The sequence below is a fragment of the Phyllosticta capitalensis genome, assembly GCF_038381095.1.
Source record: "Phyllosticta capitalensis strain CBS 128856 chromosome Unknown BKA78scaffold_10, whole genome shotgun sequence".
Taxonomy (NCBI): Eukaryota; Fungi; Ascomycota; class Dothideomycetes; order Botryosphaeriales; family Phyllostictaceae; genus Phyllosticta; species Phyllosticta capitalensis.
The window spans coordinates 190,548-207,534 of NW_027117448.1; the positions used below are offsets into that span (position 1 = coordinate 190,548).

Below are 16,987 nucleotides of genomic sequence, written 5' to 3' on the forward strand. Positions count from 1 at the left end.
TTCATCCTCTGCTCATGATGCCCCCACCAGTTGTTCGGCCGCGGTGTTCGTCCTTCGTTCCGTCGTCTGCTTGGCGGTCGACCTTTTCCCGCTCCCTCTGATTCTCGTCCCCGCTTTTCCTTGTCGAGCTTCTTTTGAACAGCTGCCTCCAGCCATGCTAGCATTCGCTCCTGTTGGGGGATTATTTGGGCGGATGGGGAGGAGGCGGCGGGAGCGTCTTGTGGGTGGGGTTGTCGTCGGCGGCTATTGCGCCTGAGGAGTCTTCATCGTCGTCATCGTCTTGAGATGGAGCTTCGTCATCTTTGCCCTCGTCCTGAGACGAAGCTTCGTCGTCGGCGTCTTCGTCTTCCTCTTCGCCATCCTCACGCTGCTCCTCCTCCCCCCAACCCCTTCCTCGCCCTCCTGGTCCTCCCACCTAATAATCTCATCCGCCATCTCATCCGCCAACTCAACCTCAGACACCATTCCCCAGAACCTTCCCACCACCCACTGCCGCAGGTGCCGCATATTCTCCGCTCTGCACTCCTCCTGCCTCCGCCGCTCCCGCCGCCTCTCCTCTCTCCTCACGGCGCAAGCGCGCCGCAGCAATGTCCATGAACACCAGGCCGCGTAGGACGCGTCTGTCACAAGGCGCGCGATTGCAGTTAATTGCGCGGCTCTGACGGCCCCATCCACCACCGTCCACCACCACCACCACCTCCTCCTCTTAATCCTCCTCCTCTTCCTCGTCCATAACGTCTTCTAGCAGCAGTTGCACCAGCCGCAGCCACTTCTGCCAATCTTCCTCTCTCTGACGAGCCTTCTTCGCCTTCTTCGCCTCCGAGCGGTCTGCGGTGTGCTGGGCTGTGGTGCAGGTGCGCGCGAGGTCGGCCTGTTCGTCTGGCGTGAGGGAGGCGCTGACGGCGGCGGCGGGGCGCGATGCCGGTTCTTCGTTGTCGACGTTGGTGGGCGCCATGGGTGGCGAGGCGGGGGCGGGAGAGGTGATGTGGGGGCAGGCGGTTGTGGGGGACTTGTGGGAGTATGAGGATTGCGGAGCCATGGTGTCGTCTGTATTGTCGGTTGCCGATTGAGGTGACTTATCAATGTCGATGCTGCGTGGATGCCGTAAGTACTCGTCGATTTCGAACGTCTCGTCGTATCGTCAGCTGTTCTTCCACACAACCTCCACAGCTCGCGGGAGGCCGCCATCTATACCATCTCGCTCCATTGTTGGGGCTCCCCAACATCGCAAATCCGCGCAAAAGACGCGCTCGATCCATGGAACGCGGCAACGTTGCGCGGCTTTCTGCCGTTTTGGGCAAGGCTTTTGTTGGGGTTTTGGATATGCTGTGGTTCCGGGTCCTCTCTTTTGGTTTAGCTAGAAGAACAGGGCTGGCTATTTGGCAACGAGTGGAGTGTTGGGGTGGATCTGTGTACACCTACCTTGGTAGCAAGGCCACAAAAACGACCAGAATTGTTGGAAGGAGGGGAATAATTTGGGGGAGATTCTGCACTGTTGTAGTATAAGAGAGAAGAGAGATGCTGATGCTAGTATGTCTGGGAGCAGTCGATTGTCCGCTCTCCATCGACACCTCGACTCTACGCCGGCAACGACCACTCACTCATCATCCACCATCTCCACACGGCACAAACACAAAACAGCAACTCAGCACCCCTGCCTCTCTCCCGTCTACAGTCGCAAGAATGGTCCGCTGCGAAACCTGCACGTACACAGCCTCCAGCCGCGCCTCGAACGCGGCGGAAAACGCCTACCCTGCGTTGCCGAAAGCAACTCAGAAGATGCAGCGGGCCCTTGATGGCATAGGCAACAACGACGGCGACGAAGACAGCAGCCACTACGACGCACCACGCCTGATTTCCTGGAAGCTGCTGCGCGGTGGCGAGTGGCGACATTGCCGGGACGTGAGGGGGAGGCGGAAGAGGAGAAATGAGATGGCGATAGAAGAGGAGAACAACAAGGCCCCGAGCGATCAGCCAGCAAGAGACCTCCAGAGTTCTCAGAGCACCACGGCCGGAGGGGCGGCAGCCGACGAGAACGAGAACCTCCCCGATCTCGCAGACGAGCAAGACGTCAAGCAGCTGCGGCGAGAGGCGCGGGTCAGGCACCTCAACGAGGTTTTTGGGACGACGGAATTCAGCGACGGGGTGGAAGTGATTCGTCGGAATTTCGAGAGTCGCGGACTCCTCGCGAGATAAGGAGGGAGAGGAGAGATGGATGGGTGGGTGGGGCGGCCGTAGGAGAGGAGGCGCGGGCAGGTGCGATGTTGGGGATGGCGTTTTGGCGTGTTTTTGGGGTGATGGGCGTTTGTTGTGGTATTGGCAGTTGCTAGCGCAGGGGGCAACAAAAGATCGTAGACTGCAGCGGTGCTCCGATTCTCCCTGTGACGAACTACCTGCTAGAGTCAATGCACAAGATTTTCGGTCCCAAAATGTTTGGAAGCTTCCCAAGTGCCGTGCAATTAATTAGCACTAGTCCTTGTTGCCGTTTCTTTTAGGGTCCATTGCGGGGATACGGTTTGATATGCGTTTTGAGGGCCAAGTGTAAGGGCTGAGAGGGTGCTTGGACGTTGCTTTTGTGGGTAGCGGGCTGAGCGCTGCTGGGGACTGACAGGAAGTCGCGAGACAGCTCTCGAAAAGACAACTCCTCCAGTCCGTACTTCCAGCTGTGCCGGCAAAGCCTCGCCCAGAAATCCTTGGTCGGTTAATGCAAAGGGGCATGGGCGCATATTGAAGAGACATTTTAATCTGTTGCGGTGAATCAGTAGACAATTGTTTCTCTCATAATGGAGTCTTCGATTCACGTCAAAGCAGTATGGACAGTGGTCCGCCAATGACGCAGTACTTGTTCTTCCTTACCTTCGAGTCCCACCACATCACAATCCAACATCCAACCCAATGCGACACAATCCAGGCTCACTCTCAAACCTCTCCTTCATCGCCACCATCTCATCAACATCCCACGCCGCAAACACAAACCTGCCCCTCAGAAAAGCTGCCGCTGGGCTAGTCAGCCACACGGCGAACCCCGCCGGCAGGCTCTCGTCATCCCACTTGATAAAGTCAGACGCAAAGCCCGTCTTCTGCATCGCCGGCGTGTAAATAGCGCCAGGGTGAAAACTGTGCACGCGGATCTTGGGGAAAGAGGACGAGACCTCGGACTGTAGGTGCGCCATCAACCGCGTGAAGGCCAGCTTGCTGGAGCCGTATGCTGAGACACCGGGCACGACGGTGTACGTTGTGATGGAAGAAACGTCGAGGACGATCTTTTCTCGTGTCGGTGGCTGGGTGTCGGAGGGTACGATTTTTGGAGGTTCCGAGGATTGCGTCACCACAGGCTGAAAGGGCATGTGCGGCATTTCGGGGCGGAGGAAAGCGCGGACGAGGTTCATGTTGCCCAGCACGTTGGTGTCGAAGCTCTCGCGTAGCCTGTCGGGGGAGAAGTCGAGGGAGAGGGCGTGCGGTGCAAAGTAGGCGGCGCTCGTCACGAGGACGTCGACGTCTGCGGCGTCTTTTTCATCCTCCGACGCAAGAGTTCCTTCATTCAGCCGTCTCCGGACATCCTGAAACACGGCTTCTGTCGCTGCTTGGTCGCGGATTTCGAGTGTGTATGTCCAGATGGCTGTTGTGGTGTTGTGCTCGGCAGCAAAGGAACGCAGCTTTCCCGCCGCTTCATCGAGCGCTTCGGCCCGCCGGGCAAGCAAGACGACGACAGAGGCGCCGGCAGCGACGAACGCGTGCGCAATGGCAAATCCGATGCCAGTGGCGCCGCTGCTAATGACGATTGTCTTTCCGGTGGCCGAGTTGGACGGGTTGGTTGGATCAATGGCGGTGTAGGCGGTCCGGTGGAGAGTTTTGGTGAGGTGCTTGATCATTGGGCGGGACATGGCTGTACGATGGTCCCGTATGGGGATGCCGATTTGGTGTCGATGGTCTTGTTGGGCGAGCTCGGTCTATATCTTTCCAGGATCCATGTGCCGATGGTGTGAGATAACGAAGCGCGGGAAAAGTCTATAGCGACTGAACATCATCGAAACCATTCTGGAGACGTAGAAATTGCCTTTTCAGGCTGGCCGCGTCAGATGTGTTTGATTCGGTCGTCGATGCCGAGTCTCAGGGCTCGGTCACCGACCCCGACCCCTATCCCCATACCCCACAAACGACCCGACGAATCAAGCTCGGCATATGGCAAGGAAATAAAAGAGTAGAGGAGGATTGCTCGCATGGTTGATCACGACACCAAGCCTGCGCAAGTCATTCAGCATATTCTCCAAGCCAAGCCAAGCACCGTCACCATGTCCAACATCCACATCCCGCCTACCGTTGACATTTCCGAGGCCTGGACAAGCCCAGAGGCCCGCAAGGCCATCGCCGCTCAGATCCGCCAGGTCGCGACGGAGGAGGGTTACTTTTACGTGACCGGCCACCGCGTCCCGGAGACGGTTTCGAGCAACCTCCTCCGCCAGATTCAGCACTTTTTCGAGGACCTGCCGCAGGAGAAGAAGAACACGCTCAGGGGCAAGTTTGGCTTTGGCTACGAGTCGGTCGGCTACACCAGCGCCGAGGGTGACCGCGAGACCAAGGAGGCCTTCAACTTTGGCTACGAGGAGGCCATTGATGCGCACGCCGACGAGCGCGTTGTCGTCAAGAAGGAGGATGGATCCGTTGCGCAGTTTGTCAAGAACGCTTGGCCCGAGGAGAAGGACCTGCCGGGTTTCTTTGACGCCATGAAGGCGTACTACAGCGGCGTTTTCGACTTGACGATGCTCCTCGTCAAGCTGTACGCCATCAGCCTCGACCTCCCCGAGGACGCCTTTGACCACTTGACCACGAGGCGCCAGCTCAGCGGTAGGCTGATGTACTACCCGCCAGCCAAGAACCCCAAGCCCCTCGACCCGAACGAGAGGGCCAACGAGGTTGGCATGGGTGCGCACTCGGACTACCAAGTCAGTAAGTTTGCCATCGCCAGCCAAATCGTGGAGTGGACGCTTACGCCACAGTCACCGTCAACAACACCTCGCTGGGTGGTCTCGAGGTCCTGACCAACGAGGGCCGCTGGGTCTCTGTGCCGAACAAGGAGGGCGCCCTCATTGTCAACGGCGGCGATTTCCTATCGCGCTGCACCAACGACCTGTATAAGAGCCCGGTTCACCGCGTGTGCAACCGCTCTGGCACCACTTGCCGCACCAGCATCCCCATCTTCTTCACCTTCAACTACGACGACGAGATTGGCGTATGTGCAAGACTCCTGCTTTGGAACAGTCAATCTGACCTTGACCAGGTTTTCCCCAGCTTGATCTCCGAGAAGAACCCCGCCAAGTACCCTCCCGTCACCACGGCCGAGTACATTGTGGTAAGTGTCTGCCAGGACCAGTTGCGTTGGGTAGAAGGCTGACGAGTCCGCAGGAGAGAGTCAAGTGGACGACCAAGGCCGAGGCCGAGAAGGCAATTCTCCTCAGGAGAAATCAGCAGTTGACCGAGGAATGGGTGAGTAGATTTGGAGGTCATTCATGTCCGCGATAAATGCTAACGCCGCGCAGGAGAACGTCAAGTCGCCGATTTGCGACGATCCGGAGAGGGCCAAGCTCTTCGACGAGAGCCAAAAGAGGAAGTTGGCTGCAATTGGCCTGATTGTCGCCAACTGAGAATGTCGGAGCGCATAGAAACGGTCTTGATTTATGGATAGCGTGTTCGTTTTGATTAATCCTATGAATTTCTGAGGTTTCAACAGTCTGCAGTTTTGGTTGTGCCTGGGCCTTTTGGGCATTGCAGTGCGGTCGAGGGGTGATCGCAAGGGAGAGCCAACAGCTCCCTTCGACCCTGATTGAACGCAGTCACTAGGCGAGCTCGGTACAGAGGCTGTCTTATCACGGAGCGTTGAAGTGCGATTTGTTGAGAGGTGACCGCCCGCGCGTTTTCATTGTTTGCCTTCGCATAGTGCGGGGCTGATTTGCCAATCGTGGAGGCCTTGTCGCATCGACTCACCGTTCCGTCGCTGGTGATGTCCTGAATTTGCACGCCGTGGGCAGTGGAGAAGGCAATCGGAGGATTTGGAGGTGGGTGAGGAAGAGGTGAGATCTAAAAATCGCCGAAGGCTCGAAGGGCGTGAGGCGGACCAACGGGCCGACTACCCGCGCGCTTCCCCCGCATCGGCAGTCGCGCGGGTGCAGGGATACGCGAACTTCCTTCGAGTCGCGTCACTTCAGTTCTGACCTCTTCTCCCACCCAACACTTTGTCCGCACCTCAAACCAACTTCCGCCCATCCATCTGAGGAACCATTTCTCTCATTTTGAAGTCCTCGCACGTCAGAAGTCCTTCTCATTCGACTGCACCTTAGGCCGCACCTCTAACGGACACTGTTGCAACGCGGCGCGACATGGAACACGAATCTCGGAAAAGGAAAGCAGAAGAAATGGAACAAGAAGACTGGGTTGGAAAATCAATCTCGGACCGCTTTCGAACGAAGATACAGTCGTATGTGTCAGCCATGACGTAATGGACTGTGTAACTCGTCTTACTAATGGCAAACAGGTATTTCCAATCCGGTAGATTCTCCGATCTCACAATTAGACTCCCTGATGGCAGGGAGATAAAAGCCCACAGAGCTTTGGTCTGCGGCTTGAGTGACGTGTTTGAAAACGCATGCTCTTCAAACTTCTGCGTAAGCTCCCACCTTTTCATGGCATCTTTATGAATTCGACCCATCCTCTGCAGGAGGCCAAGACGAGCGTTATCGAAATCACGCACGAAGACAGCGAGGCAGTCGAGCTGATGATCAACTGGATGTACTACGGGGACACACACATAAACGTCATGGACAAGGCACAACAGCCCATTGTGTCCTGCCTCCGCCTTTGGATCGCAGCAGACTTCTACCAAGTCCCTGCCCTTAAAACAGTGGCAAGAGACTTTCTGAATGAGTTGCTTCAAGAATTGGAAGACAAGAATTCAGAATCCATCACATCCACAGGCTCCATTGGATCCACCGCATCCACCGAAATCTGCAAGGCCATAGAGCTCACTTACTCATCTACACCAGAAACCGAGGAAGTAGGGCCCCGAAAAATAATTCCATACCATTGTGCGCGATACTACAGATACCTCTCAGAGTCCCCCATGTTTAGGACCATCACGGTGGAAGGGTTTTGGAAAGATCTCAGCCGAGAATTGCACAGTCTTTTTGAGTGTAAGCGACACGACTTGTCGTTTTTTTCTTGCAAACAGTGCAGGAGAACGATTGTTTGGGAATTGTCTGCGAAAGCTGATCCAGTGGCTTGCCCACACTGTGCCGTGCATGGCAGGGATCAGTTCGAGATGAACTGGGAGCTGATGGAGTCGTTTTGGGGATCCTGACCAATTTACCTGATTCACGCACTGAAAAGCAGAAGACTATCGGTCGGCGACACAAATCTCTAATTCAACTTTATGGCGGCCACCCTCCTGACAAACTCCTGACCCTCCTCGTCTTCCCTCGGACGCCCAACGCGAGCTCGCAGCCTTGGGTCGACACGCAACCAGGCCATCTTGAGCTGCTCGTACGGCTTGTCAATTCCGACCCTCCGGCACAGATGCCTATTGTCCATGAAGAATTCGGTAAAATCACGGTGTCCAGCAGTCTCAGGAAATTTGATGGTGAACAGTTCCTCAAAGACCTGCTCATCGCTAGGACCCCACCTGCGGCGCAGGAGCGTCGTCCAGTTGTCCAGTTGCTCGCCCTCCGTAACATATTCCCGCTCGCGGTCAGTCAACACCGACGTGTACCAGGTCTGAGCCGCACCCAGAAGACACATGTGCAAGCACCTTCGCAAGACTTCGTCGCCGATGTGGCGACGGGCAATTAGAGCGGCGTCGATGAAGTACTCGACATCATGGTAGTCCGTCTTGCCTTTGGCATAGGTGTAAGTGGCTCTCCCCGACGCATCGGCTCCAGAATTCTCATCGGGGGAGAACATGCCAACGGCCCACTTATCGAATCGATTGTGGCGGTCATTTTCCAGCGCGGCCAGCCTTTCGACGATGTCCTGGCTCGCCTCGGAGTCGCGTCTTTTCGGCCTCTCAGATTCCTCTTTGAACTGCCCCTCGCGTATCCTGGAGTCTCCTATGAGCTGTTTTGGGTTGAATTGGTTGTATGGAACGGCCATCTGGTTCCAATGCACCGTGTCCTGGAACGAGTCGTTTCCATTGTACGGAATCTGCCAATTGAGACCAGGCTGCGGCACTGCATAGAAGTCGACGGCCTGGCTGTATGGATTGCCCCACCGATTCATCCACGGTCGATTGAGATGCGGCACTGAACTGGAATAGTCAGTCTGACCATATTGATATCCAGGCTCCGGAGTGGTCTCCCCGAGGAACGAATCGTCGCTTCCTCCCATAAAGTCTGGGGAAAAGTTCACGGGGTATATGTCCATCACGACGGATGATGGTGCTGCTGCTGATGCCCTGGACTCGATGTAATGAAGAAGGGGGTTGGACTGGAATGAGTCGAGAGAGAAGAACTCCGATGGTCGGTGAAGGATGGAGTTGCGAGCATGAGCCAGAGCAGTACTCTCTTATTTGTACCTATCCGTACCTATTCGCCCTCCCTTTTGTTCCACACGCCAAAAAATTCCTTTTCTGTTGGCTCACCTTGTTTCCGATTTTTGCGACAGCCTACCGAACCTCGCCACGAAAAAGATCTGGCCTTTTGGATTGAGGCAGTCTGGTACCGTCTTTCCGCGGCCAGGAACTATCAGATAAAGCCATGCACCGTGGCAGTGACAAGAACAATTTATTGACTGGACGGGCGAATCAAGGTTTTCTCAACAGCCAAGGGATCTCGAGAGTTGGGACTCGGCAGCGGAAATTCGGGTCGAAAGTACCGGGTTTTAATGATTTTGGTCGATACAAGGCTACGAACTCCTTCTCCCACACTCGCGAAAACCACAGGAACCTTCTAACGCCATTCCATGCCATTCCATCCAAACTCCCTCCGTGCAGCAACGCCAAAAACCAAGCTCATCCCCGCAAATGCGCATTCGTACTCCATCTTTGCGCCGCCGACATTGGCTGCGGTGGCGCAGTCCGAGGCAGCGCGTTCACAGCTGCCAGAAAGTCTCTCCACTCCGGACTGCGCTCGGGCAAAACAATCGTCCTCCAGCCGCAGGTCCGCGGAAAGTCCAACGCGAGGTCGTGTCCCCATCCATTCATCCACCGGACGCGAAATCGCGTCGTACCGTGCCGCTGCGGCCGACGCGGCGCGAAGCTTTGGCGCCAGTCGTCCTGGTCTGATTCTGAATCATCCGAGTCCCATTCCTGCCGAGTGTATCGACGCGGTGGGAGAGGTCGGCGGTAACGACGAGGAGGGGGAAAGGGGTCGGGCAGGCCATTCATGTAATCTGAACCATCGAGGGTGGGAGGCGGTTCCGGCGTCGAGGCAGTGAGGGTCATGGCCTCAGGATCAAAGCCGAAATCTGCCGCGAGATTTGCCCCGGTATCGATGATGGCTTCCCCTTCTTCGAGTCGCGGCGGTTGAATTGCGAATTGCTCGTTGTGGTTGATGAGGGCGTTGGAAATCGATGGGCCACCCACAATCGTGCTGTTCAAGAGGTTTCGGTACAAAATTGCCGTGTCGCGCTCGTTCAGTTCGCCTGCCGTCTCGCGAGCCATGCGTGCTATGCGTTCGATGACCCTCTGGGACTCGGTGGCGGAGCGTCCGGTGCGCGCGGTGTAGTCCCTGATGGCATCTTGGAGGAAGTCGGTTGACCATATGTTATGAGGGGCATCTTCGCTGGCGTCATTGTGCGCCGTCTCCGTCGTTCCTTGCGATTCAGGCGTCAGTGCCGGACTTGTTATGGAAGAGTCCCCGTTTTGGCGACTCGGGCGTAGACGCGGCCGCCGTGGGACCCTGTTGTTTTCCATTGCGTGAGGCATGATTGCCCGGCTGCTGAAAGTGGGCGTCGTCGCCTTTTATACCCGTACCTACACTTGTTGAGCGCGTTGCGACGTGGTAGAGCTCCCGTTTTGAGCACCATGGACCTGTGAAAGTTCAACAAAGGCACGCAATCGGTCAAGACAGAAACTTCGACTACAGAGCATGCTAAAGGTGCTTGAATGCTGCCTACATACGCGCATCTCGACTTGATCATTCGAAAACACCAGCTGTCTGCCGCTCGAGTTTGACAGGAAAGATGTAGTTGATTTTTCTTGCGGTGAGCAGCGCCATCGTTGGGTCGTCGTCTGGTCGTACCAGAGTTGAAGACGAAGATCATGTACATGAAATGCCTGGAATGGTAATTTTTGCGTCATCAACCCGACCAGAAGACTGCTCCAACCATGGACCGCGGCCATTTTGCTCCGTTACGCGTCTCTTTCGCGACGACAACGTAAGTACAATCTGACGCCCAGTAAATTTCAGACAACAAATAACTCTTGTCCATCAGCCTCTTGAGACCGCCCCAGTCTTTCAAGACTTGCTGATTCTCTTGATGAAGTTTTCGACGGAGTCACTCTCCTTCGGCGGAGAGACAACGGACAGCACGTCCTTGCTGAAGCGGGAGTAGGCCAAGACGAGTTGCGAATAGGTTGTCTCCATTCCGAGCTGCCGTCCGATTCGAACAATTTCCAGTACAAAGTCCGTGATTAGGCCTTTGTCGTAAGCTTCGCGAGTGAGGAAGAGAGTGCTAAGCCTCTCAAATGCCTTTTCTGTGCTCAATCCCCATCTGTTGCGAAGGAGGACTACCTAGTTCTCAACACCGTCTCCTTCTTTTGCTTCGTGGCGCTGGTCATCCGTCAAGATGGAAGTGAACCAGGTGCGGGCGGCCCCCAAGAAACAGACAGGGAGGGACGTGCGGATCACCCAAGCTGGAATAATGTTTGTCGCAGCCTGGACAGCTTCCACAAATTGTTCAACTTGGAAGTAATGCATCCCGTCCTGTTTCTTCGTGTATCCCACTGGAGACCCCGAAGAAAAGACTAGACAACCCGGGTCCCAGAAGCCGACGGTCCTGGCAAGGTAAAGCGTATGAAGTGCTGAGTCCCACTCCGACATCATCATCTCAACCTCCGCCTTTAAACAATCCACTTCTTTTGTGAGGCGTCTTGTCTCTTTCTGACTCTTTCTGGCGTCATGGGCGATCGGTGCTGGTTCACGTCGAACATCATCTGGATGGCCTTCACTGAGAAAACAGTCTCGGAATTTTCCTCTCAGCTGAGCTTCCTTGCGCGGTTCGCTGGTATCGCTCCTTGGCGTGGGAATCAACGGATTGTCAGAGGAACAATTGCTCTCAGAGGTGACGTGTCCATGGGAGTTGGACATGGCGATTGAATGAAGATGAAACTTGTCAGAGAAAGACGAGTTCAACAGCAGTCGATACAGTTGATGGGAGGACCGAGCAGTGCAAGAGTTCCAGGTGGGAGACAACGGCGAAGCACTGCGGGAGAGCGGGGCACGTTCTCATCTATTCTTTCGCTTTCTTTGGCGGTTGGACCGGACTCCGACCGCTGAAGCTAGCATGTGATGAGTTCACTTTGCTGTCGAACGGACTTGGAAAGCTATTACACAAGGCACCCAAACTCTTCATGCTCCTACATACCAGAATCCTGCGTGGTTGGACATGGTAAAGGTACAGGTTGCTGCTGAATGCATATTTGGGGACATTGACGACGGAATTGTGGCATCACTGACGAAAACTCGATTCTAAGATTTATACAAGCATGCTACAACATTTCCACCACCGTCGAAAAGCGTTCGTATTCTTCGCCGTCCGAATCGCCCTCAAGGTGAACCCGCCTGCCGCACGTCGCCAGCCCCCTTTCCTGTCGCGAAATTTGACAATCCTTTCCCGCCGATACAAGTCCTTTCATTTAGATCTCATGGCGTCAACCCTTCTGATGAAATCATCGATGGACTCATCTTCCGTGGGCGGCGGGATTTGTTGTCGCAACTTCGGTTGAAAATGTGAGTATGCCAAGCAGAGCTGCGCGAACGCGTTATCCATCCCAAGTCGGCGTGCAATCCGTTTGGCTTGCAGCATGAATCCCGTTATGAAACCGAACTCCAGATCGTAGTCCTTGAACGAGAGAATCTCGAGGTCGCGCAAAGCGTTCTTGATCGTGTATCCCCATCTTGCGTGCAGCAACTTGATCCAGTTGGTAAGACCTTCTCCGTCCCTGGTGGACTGGCGCTGGCTGTCGGTTAAGGTAGAATGGTACCATGTGTGCGCTTCTCCTATCAAGCATTTGTGCAGGTTGCTGCGTAGAACGTCGGCGGACATTTGCTGCATGATGTTTTCCGCCGCGTCGATGAACGACTCAACGTTGCGGTATTGATCCCTTCCGTCCTTGCTAAAAACGACAGAGTTTATTTCCAGTAAGAAGTATCCTTGTTCGATGTTTTTGTCTACGTGGTTGTGATCGAAGAAGCCCAGGTCATGAGGGTTGAATTGCGGACATCCCGACTCATGCATGGTTTCCACGGCGCGTTCGAGCCGTCCGTTTTGGGCCATCAGATATCCCATGCGTTCCTTCATGTCTTCAAACTCCTGGGTCAGACGCTCATAGTCGGAAGCTTCGAGAGATTTGAGGTCCGCGTGTTTGTCGTGCAGCTGAGATTCCTCGCATGTTTTGCTGTTGCCACTCGAGGGCGTGTGCGAAGCCAGATCCCCGGATTCGAAGTCGTCTTCGTAGTCTGACTCCCACCAGTTTGGTGAGGCCTCGTCGCGATTCTGTGACTCCGACATGGTGGACTCTGGAAATGGATGGACAAAGTGCTTTGCAAAAGTGGTGAAATGGTGACGTCGAGGACAAAAGAGCGAGAAGAAAAAATGCGAAACGATCGAGCGAGCGACTGTCGTTTTATTCCTATTGTCGGCTGGCAAAGAGGTGAATTGGATCTAGGAGGCTGTATTTCTTCTAGCGCCCAAGGGGTGAGCCAAGACGCAAAAGAGGACTGGTCTGACGGGCCGTTGACATCTTTTGGCAATCATCAAGGAAGCAAATCAGTGCTAGGCGAATGCGTACAAGGTGACTAAATCGATAGAAGTTTCAAGGAGACTACTTGCTGGGCGAACAACAGTGTCAAGAGTCCGTTGCCTAACCGGCGCTCCGCAGTCACCCCTTCGCAACTACTCTCCCGCGCTCTCCTTTTAACGGACTGGTGACTTGCATGCGACAGAACCTTCTGGACCACTTTCTACCTTCGGTAGGAGAGCCTCTTTCAGCAGGAAAGGAAACGTTGACACTGCGAGTCCACATCATGCTCAAATTTAGGCGATGTACTGTAACAATATCCCACTCTCATGCCTGATAAATGGAGAGTGCGAGTCTTGCTGACGACTCGAAATTTCTCGCGGACTGTCCATTGTCTGCTCAGGGAGGAACAGTGACGCCTTTCCGCTTTTTCCATCAGTCCACCCCTTCTCGACACAAACCGGGGCAATCCAAAACGCGCACCGACCCAAAAACCTCAGTCTTCCGAATGGACCAGATCTTTGCACTTGCCAGAGCGATTGAACTTTATTGGGGCCGCAGTATTCCTCGATCCTTGAGCAGAATCACCATCAACCCATATGGCGGAGTTCATGGCACTCGTAGCCCAATGCGTGTGCCGCAAGGTCTGCCCATGTCTTAGGATCTCGAGAAAAGACGACGAGAATGAAAGAGACCCTCAAATCGCATGGCATCATCCGCTCGTGAAATGAAATCATTGAGCGTGTCCTGTTCAAGTGGAGCGCCAATGGCAAGCGGCCCTCGCAAATCCGGTGCGACGCGCGTGTAAGCCAAGCAAAGCTGCGAATACGTGGTGGTCATGCCAATTTGGCGTGCAGCCCGCACTGCAGCCACGAAGAAATCCATGGTCGAAGTTTTGCCTCGGAGGTTTTGCCGAGTAAGCGATAATTGAAAAAGATCTTGGAATTGCTCGTCCCGGCCGAGACACCATGTCGAGGATTGCTCACGACCCCATTTTTGGCGCAAGAGTGCGATCCAATTGGTGAGGTCTTTCCCTTGAGTTGTCCTTTTGCGTTCTTTTGTTGAGAGTACTGAGTCGTACCACACACGAGCGGATCCAATGAGGCATCGATGGAGACTTTTCTGGATTTCCGCAAAAGATATTGTCAGGGGGGTTGCTTGGACAGCTTCAATGAAGGGCTCTATGTCTCGGTAGTATGTGATTCCTGCTCTGGTTGCAGCAAAGTCGCCAGTGTTGTGCTTGTCGAGGTCGGGGTCGAAGAAGCCACATTCTCGAGGAACAAACCGAGGATGGACTTGGGTGCCGTAGAATTGGTTGTTGTAAGACTCCAGATCTGATATCATGACCCATTGGTGGCTCAGGTGGCGCTCAAGACTGGCAATTCTCTTCTGTCTTTGGGAGTCCGCCACTTTCAGACGCCCGAATTCGCCTGTGAGAAGGTCTAGTCTTGCTGCGCGTCTTGATGACTCTCGTAAATCGACAGCAATTAGTTCTCTCAGAGGCTGCAACGTCTCACGCATTTGCGGGCAGCCCATCCGATCACATAACTCCTCCAGAATGTCTGCGACCATCGCGAATGCCTGTAGACTTTCACTTGCTTCACTGCACCCAGGAGTGAAAACGGCCGCAGAATCTGATGAGGAGTTGCTTTCAGGCGTCGGCTCCATGGTTGGATTCTTTTTCCGAGAAATTGGCATGTTTTTCCTGATCGAAGGTAGGTCTTGAAAAGGATGCCGCTTTGGATAATGCTGAAAGCGACAGTCTGTTGATACCGGACGGGCGGGGAAATAAGAAGAGATAGGCTGCGATTTAATTGAGCGAGACACCTTTGGATTTGTATTCCCGTTTTGCTGGAGCTAGTGGACTAGGGGGCGTTGGTGTTGCTGCGGTCCCAAAAACTCAAGCGCAGGGGGAACTCGCGTAACTTTCCAATTTTCCTCGCAAGGGGTAAGTCTCGGCTTATTGTCTACTGCCGTCACTGGAGACTGGGAAGAAGGCTCGGGTCTGAGATGGAGTGGTAGAATTCGACGTAAATTGGCGAGGAATTGAGAGAGCTGGTTGAGGGAGGGAGCACTGCTGGATGTGCAATGAGTTGCCGAAGAGCTGAGTTTGCAGGATTCCGAATGAAGGAAGGGGGATGGTTGAAAAACGACGGCGACGGTGCCTGTGGATGGCTTAATTATCGCTTGCCAAGTTAAAAGTGACCGATGCGTTTATTCTTCTTCGGTTTGGCGCGAAGAGATCGATTTCGAAGGCTGGGTGTCAGTCAAATGACGACAGGGAATCTTCACGGAGCTGGCCAAACAAGGAAAGCACAATTCACGCTGCCGCCTTCATGAGGAAGCTGTGGCGTCACTGAATAATTTTGTCCTTGAACGTATTCCATTTTTAAGTATGGAGAGTTGAGAGTGAAAGAATTGAAAGCAAATCGAACGCGAGTGTTTCTCTTTTTTGGACTTCAAGCAGAGGGGTCCCGCTTGTTCCGTTCTGGAGACGGCTCTCTGAAGCATCGATAGACGCTCAGAAGTCAGCTCGAAAACTCATCCAGCCTTTTTCCCGTATGGTCCTATCAACCCGGATGATGAAAGTATTGAGTGTCTCTTCATCAAACGGAGGATCGATGATCTCCTGTAGACTGGGTTCCATGTTCTCGTGAAATAGGAGTAGCTGTGAGCGCGTGTCTTCAACTCCAATTCGACGTAGAAAACGCGTTGCCTTGAGAAGAAACTCCATGGTAGAATATTGGCCCTGAAGGCGGGCCCCGGTCAAGCGCAGTATTCCTTTTCGGTCAACTACTGCTGGAGGCAATCTTTTGCAGTCCCACATCTTGCGCAAAAGTAGGGTCCAATTCAAAAGGCGACCTCCCGTCGCGACCTCGTCGCGCTCTTCGTTGGTCAGTACTGAGACGTACCAGATGCGGGCCGGGCCAAGAAGACAATGTTGAAGATTTTTTCGGATAATCCTGATTGATGTGGATCGAGAAGCGGCCTCGGCAGCGTCTATGAAAAGCTCAACGTTCCGGTAGATCATAGCACCATTCTGTATTCCGCATTCGCCTGATCCGTCTTTCTGGAGACCAAAACTGGGATCGAAGAAGCCGATCTTCTGGGGGTCGAACGAGAGTTGAGGACGAAGCTCTTCATTGATCGTTTTGGGCAAGCGGGACATCATCTCCTTCTGGTCGTCCAGTTGGCTCCGAATTGCGTGAAGATGCTCCTCAGACCGAACGTTGCCCGGCTCCTTGTCGCGGTTCGACTCGCTCTGTGGGTCGATGATGTGCCCTTCTTGCGGGGTGTCTCCAGGCTCTCTCTGGGTCTCGAAACTCTTCTTCTGCAAAAACTCGAGCGACTTCTTCTCGAAAAATTGCTTCAATTGGTCGGCGATACGCTCTTCGTGCAGCACACGAACCTGCTTCTGGAGGAACGAAATTTGCTCTTTCTGTTCCGCACCTTCTCTCCTCAAACCCGTGACTTCCTTGGCCAGACGATCGGTCTCTTTCCTGAGCCTGGAAGTCTCTTCTTCAGCTTCGGCCGCGACCTCTGTACGATACATTCGCGCCGAGAGGTACCCATGATTTTCCTTCAGCCCATCAACCTCCTTGGACAGACGATCAACCTCGCGCCTGAGCCTACGCGATTCTCGGGCTTCATCCGCCATTGCGACCCCCATTTGCGAAATCTGCTCTGAAAAATGGTGGAAGTTGCCGCCGAGGTGCCAGGGAAGCCGCTTGCAGATTTCCTTGACAATATCGGCGAGCTTCTCAACCGAGGGCGGGCCATTGTATAACGATTCACTGCTCTCGCTCGACGGTGTCAGGATCGCAGGATCGTCTGCGGAAAAGTTACTTTCAGACCTCGCGTCAGAGTTCGACATGGCGGTGCTTTGCGGCGAGAGGTGTAGCTGGTTGACGGCGCAAAGCGGGGTGGATGTCGGGTCAAGTTTTCAGGAAGGCTGTGAATCGATGAACGTCTGAAGAAAACGGGAGGTTGTGGAATTCATGTTATTTGCTATGGGACTTGCGCCGGGGCAGCCGTTGTTTT

The 16,987-nt window shown here is 54.3% G+C and overlaps 10 protein-coding genes across 10 annotated transcripts; 3 read left to right on the top strand and 7 right to left on the bottom strand.

Annotated features, from left to right (window-relative positions):
- The first annotated feature begins 1,324 nt into the window (after window positions 1–1,324).
- On the top strand, window positions 1,325–2,535 carry BKA78DRAFT_26606 (uncharacterized protein). The gene has a single exon (XM_066885464.1). The coding sequence runs from the start codon at window positions 1,519–1,521 to the stop codon at window positions 2,194–2,196; it is 678 nt and encodes a 225-aa protein (XP_066740220.1). The 5' UTR covers window positions 1,325–1,518; the 3' UTR covers window positions 2,197–2,535.
- Window positions 2,536–2,873: 338 nt separating this feature from the next.
- On the bottom strand, window positions 2,874–3,872 carry BKA78DRAFT_256662 (uncharacterized protein; the record flags this gene model as incomplete). The annotated part of the gene is made up of 3 exons (XM_066885108.1): window positions 2,874–3,263; window positions 3,330–3,583; window positions 3,653–3,872. 3 exons carry the CDS (start codon window positions 3,870–3,872, stop codon window positions 2,874–2,876), a joined length of 864 nt encoding a protein of 287 aa, XP_066740221.1.
- Window positions 3,873–4,292: 420 nt separating this feature from the next.
- Window positions 4,293–5,392, top strand: BKA78DRAFT_256759 (uncharacterized protein; the record flags this gene model as incomplete). Its single annotated transcript, XM_066885121.1, has 2 exons — window positions 4,293–4,947; window positions 4,998–5,392. The coding sequence occupies 2 exons, from the start codon at window positions 4,293–4,295 to the stop codon at window positions 5,390–5,392; spliced, it is 1,050 nt and encodes a 349-aa protein (XP_066740222.1).
- A 1,045-nt stretch (window positions 5,393–6,437) lies between these two features.
- BKA78DRAFT_26655 (uncharacterized protein) lies at window positions 6,438–7,482 on the top strand. The gene is made up of 3 exons (XM_066885473.1): window positions 6,438–6,472; window positions 6,530–7,184; window positions 7,384–7,482. Coding segments are annotated over exons 2-3 (546 nt in total). The 5' UTR covers window positions 6,438–6,472; window positions 6,530–6,640; the 3' UTR covers window positions 7,386–7,482.
- On the bottom strand, window positions 7,382–8,575 carry BKA78DRAFT_26641 (uncharacterized protein). The gene has a single exon (XM_066885471.1). The coding sequence runs from the start codon at window positions 8,407–8,409 to the stop codon at window positions 7,411–7,413; it is 999 nt and encodes a 332-aa protein (XP_066740224.1). The 5' UTR covers window positions 8,410–8,575; the 3' UTR covers window positions 7,382–7,410.
- On the bottom strand, window positions 8,576–10,087 carry BKA78DRAFT_360290 (uncharacterized protein). Its single transcript, XM_066892406.1, has one exon. It carries the CDS (start codon window positions 9,908–9,910, stop codon window positions 8,996–8,998), a length of 915 nt encoding a protein of 304 aa, XP_066740225.1. The 5' UTR covers window positions 9,911–10,087; the 3' UTR covers window positions 8,576–8,995.
- A 631-nt stretch (window positions 10,088–10,718) lies between these two features.
- On the bottom strand, window positions 10,719–11,294 carry BKA78DRAFT_298645 (uncharacterized protein; the record flags this gene model as incomplete). The annotated part of the gene is made up of 1 exon (XM_066886937.1): window positions 10,719–11,294. The coding sequence occupies one exon, from the start codon at window positions 11,292–11,294 to the stop codon at window positions 10,719–10,721; it is 576 nt and encodes a 191-aa protein (XP_066740226.1).
- A 544-nt stretch (window positions 11,295–11,838) lies between these two features.
- BKA78DRAFT_298646 (uncharacterized protein) lies at window positions 11,839–12,717 on the bottom strand (the record flags this gene model as incomplete). Its single annotated transcript, XM_066886938.1, has 1 exon — window positions 11,839–12,717. The coding sequence occupies one exon, from the start codon at window positions 12,715–12,717 to the stop codon at window positions 11,839–11,841; it is 879 nt and encodes a 292-aa protein (XP_066740227.1).
- An 886-nt stretch (window positions 12,718–13,603) lies between these two features.
- On the bottom strand, window positions 13,604–14,644 carry BKA78DRAFT_298647 (uncharacterized protein; the record flags this gene model as incomplete). Its single annotated transcript, XM_066886939.1, has 1 exon — window positions 13,604–14,644. One exon carries the CDS (start codon window positions 14,642–14,644, stop codon window positions 13,604–13,606), a length of 1,041 nt encoding a protein of 346 aa, XP_066740228.1.
- An 823-nt stretch (window positions 14,645–15,467) lies between these two features.
- On the bottom strand, window positions 15,468–16,820 carry BKA78DRAFT_298648 (uncharacterized protein; the record flags this gene model as incomplete). The annotated part of the gene is made up of 1 exon (XM_066886940.1): window positions 15,468–16,820. The coding sequence occupies one exon, from the start codon at window positions 16,818–16,820 to the stop codon at window positions 15,468–15,470; it is 1,353 nt and encodes a 450-aa protein (XP_066740229.1).
- Between the last annotated feature and the right edge of the window lie 167 nt (window positions 16,821–16,987).